At 38.4% G+C, this 19,110-nt stretch overlaps 3 protein-coding genes across 3 annotated transcripts; 1 reads left to right on the top strand and 2 right to left on the bottom strand.

The window, feature by feature from the left end:
• The first annotated feature begins 3,517 nt into the window (after positions 1-3,517).
• On the top strand, positions 3,518-4,799 carry LOC124645653 (small nuclear ribonucleoprotein-associated protein B). The gene is made up of 2 exons (XM_047185480.1): positions 3,518-3,676; positions 3,948-4,799. Exons 1-2 carry the CDS (start codon positions 3,674-3,676, stop codon positions 4,509-4,511), a joined length of 567 nt encoding a protein of 188 aa, XP_047041436.1. The 5' UTR covers positions 3,518-3,673; the 3' UTR covers positions 4,512-4,799.
• Positions 4,800-6,057: 1,258 nt separating this feature from the next.
• Positions 6,058-12,109, bottom strand: LOC124645654. The gene is made up of 6 exons (XM_047185482.1): positions 11,768-12,109; positions 11,595-11,685; positions 8,853-11,226; positions 8,536-8,771; positions 7,739-8,238; positions 6,058-6,449 (listed from the first exon to the last, which is right to left on the bottom strand). Exons 3-6 carry the CDS (start codon positions 11,219-11,221, stop codon positions 6,114-6,116), a joined length of 3,441 nt encoding a protein of 1,146 aa, XP_047041438.1. The 5' UTR covers positions 11,222-11,226; positions 11,595-11,685; positions 11,768-12,109; the 3' UTR covers positions 6,058-6,113.
• A 566-nt stretch (positions 12,110-12,675) lies between these two features.
• Positions 12,676-16,802, bottom strand: LOC124645655 (ATP synthase mitochondrial F1 complex assembly factor 2). Its single transcript, XM_047185483.1, has 6 exons — positions 16,639-16,802; positions 16,229-16,422; positions 15,776-15,886; positions 15,379-15,559; positions 13,287-13,402; positions 12,676-12,843 (listed from the first exon to the last, which is right to left on the bottom strand). The coding sequence occupies exons 1-6, from the start codon at positions 16,712-16,714 to the stop codon at positions 12,694-12,696; spliced, it is 828 nt and encodes a 275-aa protein (XP_047041439.1). The 5' UTR covers positions 16,715-16,802; the 3' UTR covers positions 12,676-12,693.
• Positions 16,803-19,110: the final 2,308 nt, after the last annotated feature.

Here is a 19,110-nt window from a genome sequence, read left to right on the forward strand (position 1 = left end):
TTACTTAAGCGACATACGATTCACGTTCGACTCGATTCGATTGATATCCAATCCCGACTCGATTACGATTGAAGCGTATGTGGCATTCCGCTATTTTTTCTTTGAAATAAACGTTTTTATCCTTTTCTGTCATTCAATAATGAATCATTTTGTCTGCAAATGATTTACGATTGCAAAATGAGTGTACAGCAAACTACCGTATAGACCAAAATTACCAAAATAGCAGACCAATCGCACACCAATCAAATGTCAATCGAATACGATTGGTCTTTTATTAGTAGCAGAATGCCCGATATGGTTAAAACTGCTATTGCGATCATATTGCGATTCGATTTCTATTCGATTTTGACATTATTAACTTAGGAGAATCGGGCCCCTGGCATTCTGCTAACAATCGACCAATCGTATTCCAACGACATTCGATTGGTTTGCGATTGGTCTGCTATTTTCGTGATTTTGGTCTTTACGGTATTTTGCTCTACAATCATATTGTAATCGTAAATCATTTGCAGACAAAATGATTCATTATTGAATGACAGAAAAGGATAAAAACGTTTATTTCAAAGAAAAAATAGCGGAATGCCACATACGCTTCAACCGTAATCGAGTCGGGATTGGATCTCAGTCGAACGTGAATCGTATGTCGCTTAAGTAAAATTAGGAGAATCGGGCCCCTGGATGCGAACGACAAGCGGCGCGGTGGAGCTGCGCGAAAACAGCAAACTGTCGATTTGCTTTGAAGTGGACAACGTGACGTTGCGCGGTACAGCACGGCGCAGCGTACACTTTCATCAAGTGGTATATTAGGAGACCCCCATAAAGCAAATGTAATTATTTTGCACGTTTCATATATAATGGTGCGAAACCCTTCGTTCGCGAGGCCGACTCGCACTTGGGCGGTTTTTGTATCGGGTGTTTCGTACCTAATCACATTAAATCAAACACGTTATTTTACTGGTTAATATAATATGTCGATTAGAACAAAGAAAAAAAATTAATAGGCAAAAGTAAAAAAGTGAATTTTTCAAACAAAGTAAGTAGAAGAAAAAATGGGAGAATTAGAACACCATTTATGAGTCAGTCATTAACAAGCAACTGAAATTCTCTCTTGAAAACTGACAGTCACTAATACTCAAAAAAAACAGTCGAAAAATAGAAAAGTTATCGTATTATTTTTAGTAAGAAACAATTATTATTAGGTGTGTTGCATTTATCACCGAATACGGGTGGCACATTATATTAAATTAATTACTAATATTATACAGAGGAAACCTTTTTTGTTTGTTTGCTTGTAGCCACCCTAAAGGCTCCAAAACTAGCGAACCGATTTGTAAAATTGTTTTAGTTTTGGGTAACTGCACATTCTAGAGTAACATAGGCTATGTTTTATCCGGATACGGGAAGAAGTAAGGTCATGAACCCCGTTGAACTTAAAATACAATAGGCAACATCGCCAGTCTTGCGGCGGCACCTTTAACTTTGACACGACCGAAACAACCGCTTATAAAATGCTGACATAATAAACACGTAAGAACTCATTATAACAAGATGGTCACCCATCCACGGACCGACCGCACCAAGAGTTGCTTATAACTATGATCGATAGATCCGCGCCGCTGTCAAGCGGCCCCTGGATCTGCAATAATACCGTGTAATTATTACAATAAAAATATTCTGCAATAGGAGTTTTTTTAGAGAATTAAAAAAAGTTTTCAAAAACTATAGTTGGCGTTGTACCTACTGTGCCTCCCGAAACAACCTGTTGCGAAGGCTGACGAGCACGACCTGGGGAGCCTCGCCAACGGTGCTGCGAACCACTGGCCTGGCACTGCTACTCCGCGGGCGAATATGCATGCCCCGTGTGGAGTCGTTCCGCTCACGCCGGGCATGTGGATGTAGCACTGACTGAAACGTGTCGCATTATAACTGGCTGCCTCAAGCCGACCCCGTTACAAATGCTGTACCCTCTGGCCGGCATTGCCCGACCAGATGTTCGCAGAAGCGTAGCTCCTGGCATCGAGAGAGCCAAACTCGACACAGACCAACGACGCCCCATGCACTATTACACCCCTGTGCCACAGCGGCTTAAAAGCCGCAGGGGTTTTTACAGAATCGTTGCTCCTGGGGCCCGATTCTCCTAATTTTACTTAAGCAACATTCGATTGACGTTCGACTCGATTCGACTGAGATCCGATCCCGACTCGATTACGATTGAAGCGTATGTGGCATTCCGCTATTTTTTCTTTGAAATAAACGTTTTTATCCTTTTCTGTCTGTGTGCAAATGATTTACGATTGCAAAATGATTGTACAGCAAACTACCGTATACACCAAAATTACCAAAATAGCAGACCAATCGCACACCAATCAAATGTCAATCGAATACGATTGGTCTTTTATTAGTAGCAGAATGCCCGATATGGTTAAAACTGCTATTGCGATCATATTGCGATTCGATTTCTATTCGATTTTGACATTATTAACTTAGGAGAATCGGGCCCCTGTTGATGGTGAGGCCTCTCTAGCCAGACGGGATCTGTGGCAGTCGAGGAGTTCACTGCCCTCTCCGTTTGTCCCGCTCTTGGAGCGTCTCCCTCCTGGACACGATCTTCCGAGAGGAGTTTGGCAGTCCTTAAACAGACCCCGAACACAGGTCTTCGACAATCTTATGGTGTTTGCAACATATCTTGCCACAGGTAATACTAACTTTTTCGTGAATGCCCGTAACATACACACTGCACAGATGGCCTTCCTCTTCCTCCGTACTTCTCCGTACTCTACTTCCTTGCCTCCGTACTTCAAACGGGTCGTTGTTTGGCTGTTAATTATCAGTCCTGGGGCCCGATTCTCCTAATTTAATAATGTCAAAATCGAATAGAAATCGAATCGCAATATGATCGCAATAGCAGTTTTAACCATATCAGGCATTCTGCTACCAATATAAGACCAATCGTATTCCAACGACATTCGATTGGTTTGCGATTGGTCTGCTATTTTCGTGATTTTGGTCTTTACGGTATTTTGCTCTACAATCATATTGCAATCGTAAATCATTTGCAGCAAAATGATTCATTATTGAATGACAGAAAAGGATAAAAACGTTTATTTCAAAGAAAAAATAGCGGAATGCCACATACGCTTCAACCGTAATCGAGTCGGGATTGGATCTCAGTCGAACCGAGTCGAACGTGAATCGTATGTCGCTTAAGTAAAATTAGGAGAATCGGGCCCCTGTTTGTGTGCGTTTAAGCGTACCATGATCACGAGCGCCATCTAGCCAGCAGCTACGAAAATAATTAAAAAGAATAGAAATTCCTCATTAGAAATTTTGTAGCTAAACATCATTGCACAGTTTTCGGTATTTCTTGTTATTCCTTTATTTGTACCCTCTGCGATAAATTAAAGCACAATTCGATTACGCATTCAATCGATTGTCTAGAAGGGACCTTACTTTGATCACGAGCTCCTCCTTAAATTTTTCTGACCATAGACTCAACACGTTGAATTTTGAATTGGACGCGGACGCATAATCTGTGGCTCGGCTGGCATCGCCGGCTTTTTGGTTTATGGCTTTCTTGTTTTGCTTTGCTTCTGTCTGTCATTTTGGGAAGTTATCAGGAGAAAATACCGGGAAGAGTTAAATCTAAAATTTTGCTGAAAATCCAACTTCCAAAATGGTATGTTAACATATCTTCATATAAATGGATTTATAAAATTTGTTAAAAACTTGTTATTTTTATGTTTGACGTTCTTATAAATTTTGATTCGTCCAATTGCCTATGTATAAATTTCGTTATCAAGCTATCCTGGTACAGAAAAACAACTTATGATAATGTATATACATAATTGTACTTTGTTGTAAAATCCAAATCATAAAATGCATCAGTCCTGTTTGAATATCAAAACAATCGGATATAAATAATAACATTGGTTATGTTTGCCTTCCAGACGATCGGAAAGAATAATAAAATGCAACAGCATATCAACTATAGAGTTAGGGTAATACTACAAGATTCACGAACATTTATTGGGACCTTCAAAGCTTTCGATAAACACATGAACTTAATTTTGGGAGACTGTGAAGAATTCAGAAAAATTAAGTCCAAAAACAGCAAAACTGCAGATAGAGAAGAAAAAAGAACATTAGGATTTGTATTACTACGCGGTGAAAATATAGTGTCCTTAACTATTGAAGGCCCGCCGCCGCCAGAAGAGGGTTTGCCTCGGGTGCCCATACCCGGTGCTATTGGAGGCCCTGGCGGTGGTCGCGCAGCAGGCCGAGGGGCTGGGCCGGCGGGAGCACCACCTGGCTTACAAGGGCCGGCTAGAGGCGTTGGTGGTCCTTCACAACAACATATGGCACCAGGTTCTAGAGGGCAATTATCAGCACCTCCCCAAATGCGCGGAGGACCAATGATGGGTGGACCGCCGCCTGGCATGATGGGAGCTCCTCCAGGAATGGGCAGAGGCGGGCCTGGAGGCCGTGGTCCTCCAGGAATGCGTCGTTATTAAATAAGTGCAGTGATGTGTTGTCTCATTGAGTGAAATTATCACTTCAAGTGACATTTTATTGTATGTGTGTTACTCACTTGTGATAAAAGCATTATACCGTTCAGGATTCTAGGTGGTTAGTTAAATCTGTAAGTTATGCTCCGAATAGTCATCAATTTATACTAAAAGCATAACATCAATTGTAATACATGTTTATGAATGTCTGATTATATCATGAGAGCTGTAACCAACCCTGACTAGTATGTATGAGGTAATGTTCTTCAACAATTAAAATAAGTTTTAAGCGAGTATGTTTTTGTTATTCAAAGTTGATGAAGTGTATTGTTAAACACCATGAAAAATTCTATGATATCTACTGAATCATCAACAAATCTTTGTCACACATTTCACGAAATATTGAAAAAATACAAGCCGCATTTGTATGCTTTGCAGGCAAAGAAATTAACTCGAAACAATATAGTTGTAAAAATCAAATCCATTTACAGTTTAGTTGTTTACAGTTTAGTTTACACATCAGATATTTAACTATTTTAAAATAATAATGTACTTTATTTCAGTATTTTTATTATGAAATCTTTTATAATAATAAATGCTATCATTTTGGTTAGAAGGGAAAAGGTAATGAGAATCATCCAGTTTATGAAAATGGGGTCAGATATCAAACATACTTAAAAACATGATAAATGATGAAAAACACATTCATGTCAAGTTTTTACCAAATGCATGCCTACATTTTTCCCTGGATTTCCACCATTATATCCTGACTTGATACTTTTGCATATAAAAAATTTCAAATTGGTCAAGGCTTTCTCAAAAAATAGTTGGTAACAAAGAAATAAAAATGTTTGAATTGAGATTCGCCTCTAGTTTTGAAGTCTCTGAAAAAAGGAAATCACGCAATGCAGGTTATATAGTTAGAATTTTTCATTAAAAAAAGTAACTACATGGTAAATAAATATTACTTTGTTTTTCTACACAGATTAATAAATATTCTCTATCATAACTAAATTTTTTTATATGTATAAATTATACATTGCTCTATTACAGTATAAAGCTCCTAATTATATACAGTATAATTAGGAGCTGAGATAGTACCCAAGTTCTGCAACTGCAAAGGGTATAACATTAATAGGCCAGCTCAGCCTTTGCCTTTGAAAATTGCAAAAAACGACATTAATTTATAGTATGATGAAACCCATTACAAAAGAAAGAGAATATCACAAAAAATATAAGAAAAAGAAGTATTAATAAGTAAATAATAAAGTTAACAAGTTGTGGAGCTCTTTTTACTACATATTTTCCATTTGACTCTTTCTGTTAAACTTATCATTTTGCCAGAAATCTTAGTACCTAAATAGTTTTTCCTTAATCTCCCCCTTCCCATGCCCTGATCTCAATTTGCCCGTAAATGTTTCTCGTATTTTCTTCGCTGTCCAATGGGTATCGTCTTACTATAAGTTATTTTTATCCAAAAGGGATCTACCCTGGTCTATAATGACTCAAAATACACAATGAAAGCAATAATAAGATTACTCAAATCACAATCTTTTCACTTAATTCATTATATTCAGATATCTTGACGAAGCCAGCGACTAAGAAGTTCTAATGACAATATCCGCAAGATGGATGGCAACGTTTTCCGTCAACTCCACAGCGGCAACCAGCACTAGTGTCTCCTTTGCCACCCGGCCCCCAGCGTCGCCCGCGGGTCACCCAACAGATCTCCGTTTTACACGCAGAACACTTCACCCAGTCACATCCCCATTTCTTCGTGATAATAGCACTGCATTCAGGGCACTCTAGAGCTTCCCCCTTCCTGATTAAAGAATTCAGTAATGTACGTGTTCCATCATCTGTTTCGTTTGTAACTGTGTTCTTACTTGAGGCCTGCTTAAGGTTAGCGCGATGCTGTTCACATGTTTCCCCATCGTGAATAGCCTGAAAGAAAAAAGTAAAATCTTTTTGTTTCTCCTATAGGTGGAATGAATAATCAAAACTTTTTATCTATAAAAACACCGACTAAATAACAAACATTTCCACCTTTACAGGAGAACCCCCATAAAGCACTTATAACTATTCAGGCATAAAAAATATGTTCTATGTTAAGGGATTGTTCACACCAAACGTATTGTCCGCCGCTGACTGTGAGTATACTCACTGTCTGCCCCAGTGTGAACGTCGACTCAATCTGCAGTACGCGTACTCACCAAGCCGACAATAAGCTATAGCGTACGATGCGCTACATGTGTGAACAAAAGAATAGGCTCGTGTAGGTTCACACTAGATGCGTACGCTGAGCGGCTGACTATTCTACACATAAAAGAGCTCAGTATTTGAACCCCCCAATCTTCATACATAACAGATGCTATGTCTTCCCAAGCGCATCTTCGTAAGGTTCTATCACTAAATTCTTCTGAATTCGCATTCCAAATACATTCTCTAGAATGTACTTCTGCAATAAACTTTTCGGTGTCGAACATCGCGAGGTGTCACGTGTCACGTCTGTCCTCATTGAAGTTTGTTTCTCGAGTGTATTGCGGCCGAGGCGCGCGGCGGAGCGGCGCTATTCGGCAACTGCGTCCGCGTAGCCAATCCGCGTCCGCCGTGCATAGTCGCGTAGTAAAATAATCGGCCACTGAGAGTCAGCGACAACAGACGACGTAATAGCGTATAGTCGGTTCGGTGTGAACGACAATTTCAATATATATGGAAAAGCAATAAACTGCGTAACGCGCGCTCACAGTCAGCGGCCGACAATACGTTTGGTCTGAACGATGCCTTAATTAAGGTGACTAAGCAGACCTACGTACCTGCTGTTAAGGTAGGTGTTAAATACTCGTGCACTGTAATATGTCCTGCGCAGCTGGCTGATCTCCTTAAATGAGAACAGCCGCCGTGGCCGAAATCGGCCGTGGACGCCCATTACTAAGGTAGGTCTGCTTTCGAAACCCTTTTTAAGATTTTGTTAATGCTCTACTAACATTTCAGAAATAGGTTTAAACTTTATCTACACTAGTCTCTAATATTATAAAGAGGAAAAAATTGATTGTTTGTTTGACATAAATAGGCTCCGAAACTACTTGACCATTTTTAAAAATCACGGTTGGGAAACTACATTATCCCCGGTGAACATAGGCTATACCTTACCCGGGGAAGATCAGAAGTTCCCACGGGATGTGGGTGAAACCGTGGAAAAAAGTATTTGTATAACATATTCAAATAGGTACCTGGCAGGGCACACAGTTTATGCATTTGCACACGGGGCAGGGAAATCGCTGGACGCCTGGATCGCAAAGGGCCCATCCTTTACAATCACGAGTACGACAGTGGAAGGCGTTTCTAGTTCCGCTTTCAGCCGCAGCTAAACCTCGCGCCAGCCAGCGCTCGTAATCTTGTGGCGATACTAGAGCGCGAATTTCTCTCTCTTGCAGCATTCCTCGACAACCCATAGCTGGGCAAGGGACATCTGGTTCTTCACAATAACGGACTACATCGGATAAACAATCTCTGCAGAAAATATGTACGCATTCGCGCAACACTACACCTTGACCCGGAGGGTACTCTACCATACAAACTCCACATTCAAAGTTTTCTGCATTAGGAACAAGCGCTTGTTGCTCTAGTTGCACCAGTTCTATATACACATTGCGGGTCTCTACTTGATTGTCGCTAGCACCATTTCTGGGCGTTTCATTGTTCTTTTGAGCGTTTGACTCTTGTTTCGTTTCTGAAATGGAATTGTAATAAAAAAATATAATCCCATACCTTTTAAAGTTTGCTTGCATGCGTTATCTCAGGAACTACGAGTCCGATATATGTTTTCTTTTTTTTTTCAATTTTCGATGGCCCATTTATGGAGGAACGGTATTTAACAGTTTCGACGGGACAGTTGGAGAATAAAAAATAAAAATCTAGCGATTAGGATACACTCGCATGTAGATAAAAATACTTATAAAAAATGCCATATTACGTATTTGACGATTCTTAGATAAAATAAAGTTGTAAAAATCCATTCAATATGTACCTGATTCTACTACACATAAATAAAATGGGGCACTGAAGTCGGGGCCCGCGAGCGATGCTATGGACGTGTCATCATTAACACACAGCACACGACCAACGATCCACCTTTGCAGATTGGCTGCTAAGCCGAGTGAGGTCTCCGCTTCTCGTCGCAGGTCTCGCATATGTGCGAGTCTGCTTACACGAAGATGTACCGGCCCTCTCGTTGCTTCTCGATCCTCTACCAGTACTGCTATTCTAAAATAAAATAACGTTTCATTTTTCACATGTGAGCACTGCAATTGCACAATACTTTTATAAAAGAATAACAATACTTACGTGATTAAATTGTCGATTTTGTTAGTTTCCTCTTTGACATCCTTTTTGATCGATGCTGTGTCATCTTTTATCATCTGTACAGCAGGTTGCTTCGATTTCTCTGTTTTGACAAGTTCTGCGCCCTCCTTCGGTAATATGCCACTAGAGTTACGTTCATTGCTGACTGACGCTTTTGGTATTGATGTTGGTTTTACTACTTTTGGCTGTGTTAATTCATTTTTTATTGGTATTTTATCAGTTTCAATTAAAGTAGGCACTTCTTTACTTTTCTCATCTTTGATTCGCGTGATCTCTTCGTTATTTGTTGATGATGAAGATGCCTGAGATAATATTTGAGATGAAAATGATAGTACTGAACAAGATAATCTTAGTTGCGCTAATTTTGCAGCTGCCTCTGCTGCAGCTCTTTCGTCCCCTTGTGCTATCGATTTTTCAAGTTGGTTAATTAAATCTCTTCGTCTTGAATGCTGATTATTATTTGCATTCATAACATTCGTTAACGGTCCTTCTCTTATTACTGGTGGAGACTCTATTAGACGCGGTACATTTGCTTCTATGAGTTTTTTTGGTCTTGTGGGCACCATACGAGATTTATCGTTTTGTATCGTAGGACCTGTTTTCGTGCCTTTCTCATCACTTTTTTTAGCTTGGTTTTCAGTTGTTACGAGCGATACATTTGCCTGTGAGGTCGAAGGGCCAGGTTCAATATGAGCAGATGAAGTTGCAACACTAGAATCTTTTATTTTTATATTTGTCGACTGCGGTTTACTCAAATCATTATTCTTGGGTACATACATTGGATTCAAAAGCGACGATATTTTTAAAGGGGTATGCAATAGTTTTATGTCTTGTGATTGTTTTTGAAGAATGTTATCATTTTTTGTTTGTGCAACAATTCCATTTTCAGTAGTAAGCTTTATTCCCAGGTTCAGATGGTTATTCACATTTTTCTGATATGCCGATACCACTTGCGCTACTAACGCTGATTGTGGAGATGTATGTACAGAATTATGTTTTTTGGTCATTTGATTGATGTTTGGTACAGTTTTTAAATCATTATTCGACGAAGCTTCAGATTTTTTTTCTTCATCTTGCATTGTGGATCCGACTCGAAGAGTAGGAGTTTCCGAAGAATAGTTTAAGGGTTTTGTTACAACAGGTTTCGGCTTCTTATTACTAAACTCATGTTTTGGTCGCTTGGGAAGCGAATCTTTCATTTCTTTCAACATTTCTTTAAGCTTTTGTTTGTCTTCAGCGTCATTATTTTTGTTAGGTGCAAGGTTTTTGTCTGTTTGCGTGTAATTACTGGAAGATGGAGCCGTTTGTTCTTTGTTGTTTTTCCCAATTTCAGAAGCATGAAGTATTCCTTTAGACACGCAATAAGCGCACGTAACTACCGTCGGGTCATATTTTCGTAAACAACGCAAACAAAACCAAGTATCAGTCTGATTAGAACTTTGAGAACCTAACTTGTTGAACGTGACATTATTGTTTTGCTCTGGAGTTTTTAATTTGCATGTTTCGATTAATTCAGCAGCTTGTTTATCTAACTCACTAATACTGGGAAGAACTTTAACAGCAGAAGTATCTATGTATGAATTTCTTTTTTTACTATCAAACATTTGTTTCAAGAAACTTTTTTCGGGTTTAACTTTATGATCTTTAATACTTGCATCTTTCTTGCTATACTTTTCAGATTTACAACCCATTGTTGAGTCAGTGTTCTTTATTTTGGATTTGTCTTGAAATGCTTGAGAACTCATTTGACCAGGAGAGCTATCCACGACGTCTTTTGGATCGTCTTTCTTCTTTTCCAAAATCCTGAGAGGTGGTTGAGGGGCAGGTCGTTTTCTATTATAGCGACGTGATAAAGACGACGTGCCCGTAGGAGATGCAATGACAGGAGGCAAAGGCGCGCGCCTTTTACCGGGAACGTGTGCTAATCGACGTTGATAACACTCACTTGTAGCTCTTCGGTCCCGATCCCATCGATTGGAATCACCGCTGACCCTTCGCGCAGGCGGCAAACTAAAAGCGTCGTAGCCACAAGTTCCTTCACTCTTATATAAACCGTATTTGCGGTGAAGAGTTATATCACGATCGTGGTGACGTCGCAAATTTCTATCGTGTACTCTTTTTTTGTAGGAGTCTGTTGGAGGACCTGGTGGGGGCACTATAAGTGGTCCCTTTGCAGGTTGATAACGTGCTGGTGTGAGGAATGCGAAGCTCGCTACTGTCCTGTCAGAGCCAGCACTGGAGAGGCTTTCGCTGGAAACCGATCGGTCGTCACGACGTAGCCAAGAAAATAAAGTCCAAAGGCCTGTAGACAATGGACGAGGGCGGCCCTCTAACTCTACGTTGTTGTTCATCACCCCTGGAATGAAATGCGTTCGGAAATAAAAATAAACGTTAGCCAGATGCGAGCATAAGGTGGGTCAGTAAGACTAATCCAGGTCTATTAAATCAGCCTAGATGTATTAAAAAATACTTACAACAGATCCGCTTGGGCGTATACCTTCTCAAAATAGTCTTTCGGGTTATTGGAGCCTATTATATAGTCTAATCCTTGTTTACAAAAAAATTATATAAACATGTGTAGGACGTAAGAATTAATCTACCTACCTAAATACGTTTCTTTTTTACATAAATTACTTATAACAGGTATATTAAGTTAACTTTTATTTCTTACATTAGCTACATATTTGAAATCAATATTCCGGTATGACAAAAAAACCAACGTACCAATTATAAGAGGTCGCGTCCTTTCTGCTCATTTATTTATTCATCTGATTCACATAGGTAAGGTTTTGAAGAGTCGGCTATCTGGATGTATCTAGAGAACATCGACAACGTTAGATCATTGTTACTAAGGCTAGGGTATGCATCAACACCAATGAGACAAACTGGGTACTTACGTGCTCGCAAATTGAATCGAAGTAACAAGTTCTGCGCCTACTGTAAACTGGAGCATATTAACCTCATTTCAGCCTTTTATCGTACGTAAGACGTAATCACTGAAACTGACTTGAAAAAAATACGCATCTATTTAGCTAGGTACGGATGAAATGATTCGGTTACATAGATTGTGTGAGCAAGAGGAGCCGAACTTTAATATGCTGGACTAAGTGGATAAACAACAGAGATCGCGCAGTTATTGTGAACAAAGCGAGGTCGGTCGCGGGCACTGGCGGCTAGCTGCGACTGCGCCGCGCACCGCCCGCCCAGCTATATTTAGCGGAACTTCGCGACTTCGTTTTTGCTATTTTCATTTCATTCTCGCACTAAAGGTGCTCCGACCTCACTTCTTTTCATGTTGAACTTCCTGGCACTGTCTTAAACTTTGATTGTAGATAGAAAAGTCAATTCGATAAATAGTGGCAATCTATGCGGGTCGTAACCTTTAGGTACCTAATTGAATAGGTTGTTCTAGTTAGGCACTTACGGACGTTACACTTCCCACATCCTGTGACTTCTTATTCGTAATATACATAGGTACCAATAAAAGGCACACCTATTTTAGCTTTCGTCGTACTGTTCTATATCTTTGTTCAAAGATACAAAGGATAACTAAAATGTCGGTTAGTTAAGAATAAGACAGCAATTTAGTAGATATTTAATCAGTTATATTAACAAAAATTTCATTTCTACTGAAAAAAAAATCTACAGATTTTTATTCAACTAAGTATACTAGCCAAACTAAGTTTACAGGTACCTTAAGTTTTACCAATGATAAATGCATTATTTCTATTTAGGTACATTATTTACTTTTTATTCTCTATTTTCGCTACCTTTGAGGACTAACTAAAATAAAAATTGGAACTGCTAGGTTTATAATGTTCATTTATTGACTCAATTGTTCAGGCGATGCTTTCGCCTTAGCCGAGTGATTTTCGGCGGAGCTGTGGATGACTAACAAAGAAGCGGCCACACGCGCAGTCAGCTCCGCTTGATTTAACTCATGAGCCCACGGAACGCGCCCCCACCGCCTTAACTATAACAAAAATTAAAATATATTTTTTACCTAAATAGCCTCGTGTGAGAAACTGTACATGATGCTTTGTTTAAACAAAGCATTACGGGCGTGGAAAGTGTTCATTTAATTTTATCAAAACTAGGTTGCAAATAATCGACACCATCTGATTTTATGCCTTCAGAGCGAATTTTTAAAGGTTTCGGATATATTGAATGAATGAGACAAGGATTAGGCAGTTGTATCTAATGTAAAATTCGATAATGCAAAAAAGATTATTTTTTTGTTTGTTAGCAAAGGCTCGGAAACAAATGCACCGATTTGAAAACTATTTAAGTCCCGACATTATCCCGACATTATTATTTTACTTTTAGAAAACGCACTTCCGCCACCTGCTTGACCCTAAACAGTTTCTGCGCTGAATGTTACTTGACTGTATTTTATAAGCCTTAATTGTAACTCACCTGAAACTCTTCCTCAAGGCGTGCTAAGAAAACTGCTTGCTTTGGCTCCAGTCGCCGCTCAACACACGCTATCATTAGAAGTGGTGATTTCAAGGCTTCCACGCCGAATGACATTGCTGTTCAGACATATTTCAAAAAATCAAAAATTTTATAATAATATTTCGTTATTACACGATTTAACAGTGTTATACAGTGGGTGGCGTCTCCTTTTAAGCATATAGATGCCTGTGCCAGGAGGCGCCGCTCTTTTATATCTTACAATTTTAATAATTAATTAATAACTTAAAACTAGATAATTTTAATATTTGGTATATGTGTGTGTGTGTGTGTGTAAGTGGTGTGTGTGTGTATGTATGTGGTGTGTGTGTGTGTGTAGTGTGTGTGTGTGTGTAGTTCACATTACATTTAATAAAAGATTTTCCACTTCATCATAGCTTAAATTGTTAATCCATTTTGTCAGTAAAGATTTACATTCTTTAAAATGTTTGGTATGTATGTCTATTTGTTTATTTATTTTGTTGCATAGGGTAGATGAGCGTTTGTCGTACTGAATGTTAGCGAATTCTGTTTTTACAGAAGGGATACAGGCAACATTGTTTTTTCCTTCTTCTGGCTGATATATCGGAAGTTAATGGTATGGTTTTATGTTTTTTTAGTACTAAGTGTATGATATATAATTTACTAACTGATAATAAATTGCGGTATAGCTCATAAGTGGGAAAGGTCCTTTTTTTGAAGTACATTACTTTTATTAATGTCCGTTGCGCTCTTTCAAGGTCAAGAAAACGTGTTTTTCGGGCTCCTCCCCAAATGGGGATACAATAGATGATCACTGATTGAACCAGCGAGATATATACATCATTAAGAAGATTTCTAGATACACTCCTTGGGACTATGTGTCGTAAAGTTTTAAAGATCCAATCAAATTTTCGTATTCTCGCGGAGATTTTTTCGATTTGAGGATACCAGGACAGGCTTTGGTCCAGTGACCAGTGTTATACCTAAGTACTTGACTTGGTTAACTTTATTGATTTCTGGACAGTTACAGTGATGATCAACCGCACTCCCACACTCATGTATTTTTATGTTGAACTCAAGTTCTGGTTGAACGTTTTTATATATTGAGAAGTATATGTAGTTGGTCTTGTTTGTATTTAACGTAAGAAGATTAGTTTTTAGCCATGAAGCTACTTGTATCACCTTTTTCTGAGTTTAGTTTGGTTTCAGCCCAAGATATTTGAAAAGGTTAATACAAGCGCTAAGAAAGTATATCTATAGGACCCAGTGCAAAATCGGGAAAGCAAAAAACCGGCAAGTGCCAGTCGGAGTCGCGCACGTAGGGTTCCGTTTTAGTATTTATAAAACGTACCATAATTATAATACATTCCATGTTCTGTGATAATTTCAAACATCTAGCTGTTGCCGTAATCGCTATCGAGCAAAAAGGAGCAAAAAAATCACGTTTGTTGTATGGGAGCCCCCCAAAATATTCATTTTATTCTAGTTTTCAGGCAACAGAAATACATCATCTGTGAAAATTCAACTCTCAAACTATCACGATTCATGAGATACAGCCTGGTGACAGATGGACGGACGGACGGGCGGGCAGAGGAGCGAAAACAATAGGTTCTCGTTTTACCCTTTGGGTACAGAACCCTAAAAAGAGTATACGATGAGCCAGCGGCTCCGCCCCCTGGACGGTAAGAGCGTAATTTGTAAAATAAGCTCCTGTAGTAGGTATATACCTAAGCATTCTCAACGTGATATTTATCTGGGTAATATTGGTTTGGTTAGGTATTTTTTAACATACATGTTAGGACCAAGCTGTATGTTTAAAACAATCAGTGTCGTGGGGGATGGGTTACTAATAAAACTGGCACCAATATGCGGGCTCAAATCTTTCCAGTTCTGGAAAGTATCAATGTAATTTTAGAAAGTTATAAATATATTACATCCATTATCCAATGGTCGTGAAAGTTCTTACAATTGTAAATCGATATAGGTTTCAGTGTAAGAAATAGTATAATAGTAAATAAATAATTTTATATCACACAATGCATAGCTTATGCGTGAATGGATTAAAAATACTGACCACTAAGTGCGGCGAAATCATAGGATAAGAAGTATCTTGCCAAAACTGCTCTAGTTTCTGTTGTTACCGGTGGGGGTTCTAAACCTCTTGATACCTCTTGAGTAACATTAAATCTCTTCTGGAACCATTCTAATATAGGACCCCATTCTTTTTCTTGAAGCATCCGTAACTCTTCATCCTCCTTCAAGGAAAATATAAGGACATAGAACTCAATACACTACACACATTTTGAAGCCCCACAGGGCACGAGTCTATGTGCTAAAATGCAACATAGGGACTGTGACTATTTATATTAATACTTACATTCTTATATTCTACACTAGCATAGGTAGAATATAAGAATAGTACAAGGTATGTATATTTATAAAACTGATGTGTTATATCATAAGGTACTTGCCTCTGAATAAAATAGAAGAGTATCTGTTGAAATATATTCTAGGAAATATATTGCAATATCATGTGGAGTCAATTTTCCAGGATTATCCAAAGCAATGTTGCATAGTGCAGTCTAAAAACAGAAAGTAAGGACATGTTAATTAATACATTATAATGTTCTTTGAGTTTTTTTTAAATAAATTTTGGAAATATTAGTGTCAGGATTTCCTTATATTAAAATGCCAGACTATTTAAGTCACAGATTTTTTGTACTACAAAAAACGTGCAGCCAGCTGATCTTGAATGAGAACAGCCACCATGGCTGATGTCATTTTCATTATTAATATTACTATATGCAGGACAATTCTTACACGCTATAGGAGAGTAGAACTGCTGCGTATTACATTCTATTATTAAAATAATTGCCAATTTACAGAGAACCTACTTAATGAAAATGATCTGAGAAAATACTAACCAAGTGCATAACAGGTTGTGCTATTACTTCAGTTTGGGCGTCCCATTCAGCTGCAATGGCACGAGCCAGGGGCTCACTGCTTACTGCTAAAACTTTCCCATTGGGTGTTTTTAAACGCCGATGGTCTAAAGTGATCTCCCATTTGTTGTCACTTTGTAAAATACCTGTGCCACGATAAAATCTCTTCCGTGTGGCTGCAATGGTTACAAAGTAAAGTAAAAATCACTTTCATATATTTTGCTATCTAAATGGTAGAGATTATGATGATTATTTACTTGAAAATGATTATGTAATAATAGGACTTCAGTCGCAGTAAGATTTCATTTAAAATTATAGTTAGTAAATTATAATTAAAGTTAATACTACTTTTCATGTAATTAATTGGTACACATAGATTTATACTTACTTACCATAATTTTGATATCTTAGACATCTCGTACAGCTAGTTTTAAGAAAACTTTTAATAGATGTTGATAAAGGAATCATCTTTTACGTGATTATTTTGAAAAGAAATAAAAATAATCTATGCAGTACTAACTCGCGCACATGAACATTTACTTTAATATTGTCAATGTCAAACAAACGTCACAAGTTGTGAAATGTCTATTCTATTCTATTTTTGCATATGGCAATCCGTGTCGATGTCAATTTCGACGATCCGCCAATGACAAGTGGGATGAGAAGCAAGTAGTGCTTTTGATTAAAAATATATATATATGTTACCGTAAGATTACAAACATCGTTAGATTACAATCTATCTCGAGAGATTGTAAACTGTCGAATTATTGTGAACCGTAACATCTGATTGCAATTTAACGCATTATTTTTCGCTATATTATAATCTATCGATGAGAAATTGTCAAATTGTCAACTGTCCGAAAGCTCTCTCTGATTGGTCAGTCTTTTTGTAAGATCGACCAATCACGACCAGCCGTTCTGTTCCCATGGAGTTCCCGTAGAGTTAGGAATGAAATAGAGGTGTCAGTTAAATAAAATAAATGCTCTTCAAAAATTCTTCAAGTATTAAATTTATATAAAAATAACTCTTATAAAAATACAGTTAGGTATTTTGTCTTCAAATACAAACTAATATTTAAAAATAAAATAAAAGGGGTGCTAATTAAACAGGCTTCTTTTTAATATCATTATTCGCCCCCAAAAATGTATGTTGCCTTCTAAATTACTAAGTCAGCCACAATTAATAAAGCGTCGAGCATCTAAATAATACTATCTTAGCCACGAGTTATCTTCCACTCTAAATACAACTCAGCATGATGGTTATTTTTTTGCATCTAAATTTGTAGCATGCATTCTAACAGTAAACTTCTTAAATACTATTAAATGACATCATAAAAATATTTATTTACCTTCTAATTTTTTAACTCGTACCTACTGAGTTTTTTGTTTAAAATATAACACATCCCATATTAATTGACCCAGCATGGAAGTAAGCATGCAACATGCAGCAAGCATAACTTCTGTCACGGCTCCGGCGCTGGGGGCTCCGGCGGTCCCATGCGAGCTTATCGTCGCAGATGGTTTTCACGCTCACCACCGCAGCTTCGGCTTGCTGGCCGGCAGAGCCGGCTAGCCTCAGCCGCGGCGGCGAGCGCTGAAACTACCTGCGCCTCAGCTCGCAGGCCGCCTCGCCCCTCCGCGCCTACGCGGTTTTGAATTGCACTCTAGGGGTAGGGCAGACAAGACTACGTGGAGTCGGTTTTGCAGCGATTCGTTTTCGTCACTAACTTCAATTTTTAATACAATTTTTAATTGTGTGTAATTTGAGTCTTAAAAATTAAGTACAATTTTTGATTTTATAAAAAATTAAACCGTCACTTATTTTTGCACGTCAAAGAGCTGTGACACCGGGAGTTGCAAAGAACATTGTCTTTTTTGACGTTCTACCAATCAGCGCGCAAGATGCATTCCGTTCTACGCCAGTTGACAATTTGACCGCTCTACATCGCTCTCGATCTTACAAAAAGACTGACCAATCAGGGAGAGCTTTCGGACAGTTGACAATTTGACAATTTCTCATCGATAGATTATAATATAGCGAAAAATAATGCGTTAAATTGCAATCAGGTGTTACGGTTTACAATAATTCGACAGTTTACAATCTCTCGAGATAGATTGTAATCTAACGATGTTTGTAATCTTACGGTGACATATATAAGCTAACTACTACTTTATATAAAAATCTATTCTGTTACCGGCGCCACTTTCAAACTTCCTCTTATTACTCATTCGACTCTGGGTGTTTTTTTGGCCATCTCCTTTGGCCATCTCCTTTGTAGCATGCATTCTAACAGTAAACTTCTTAAATACTATTAAATGACATCATAAAAATATTTATTTACCTTCTAATTTTTTAACTCGTACCTACTGAGTTTTTTGTTTAAAATATAACACATCCCATATTAATTGACCCAGCATGGAAGTAAGCATGCAACATGCAGCAAGCATAACTTCTGTCACGGCTCCGGCGCTGCGGGGCTCCGGCGGTCCCATGCGAGCTTATCGTCGCAGATGGTTTTCACGCTCACCACCGCAGCTTCGGCTTGCCGGGTTTTTTTTATTAACTTTAATTATTAACTTTCATAGGTCATGGGATACAGCCTGGTGACAGACGGACGGACAGAAAGTTAGCAAAGCATCAGCGATAGAATCCCGATTTTTTCATTAAATCCTATAAAAAAGGATTTGTGTGATACGCTACTGAAAAGCTCTTCTCGTTTACGTAACTGCAGCTGCATTGCGTTGATTGTAAAACCTGCAATTCGATTAAACCTTTATTAATTGAGCAATAAAATGAGTCGCTAAAATCATGTCGCAATCTTCATAAAACTGCAAAATTTAATATTGATCGTCTAGAGGGCGTC

Source organism: Helicoverpa zea, chromosome 3, assembly GCF_022581195.2.
Source record: "Helicoverpa zea isolate HzStark_Cry1AcR chromosome 3, ilHelZeax1.1, whole genome shotgun sequence".
Lineage (NCBI taxonomy): Eukaryota > Metazoa > Arthropoda > Insecta > Lepidoptera > Noctuidae > Helicoverpa > Helicoverpa zea.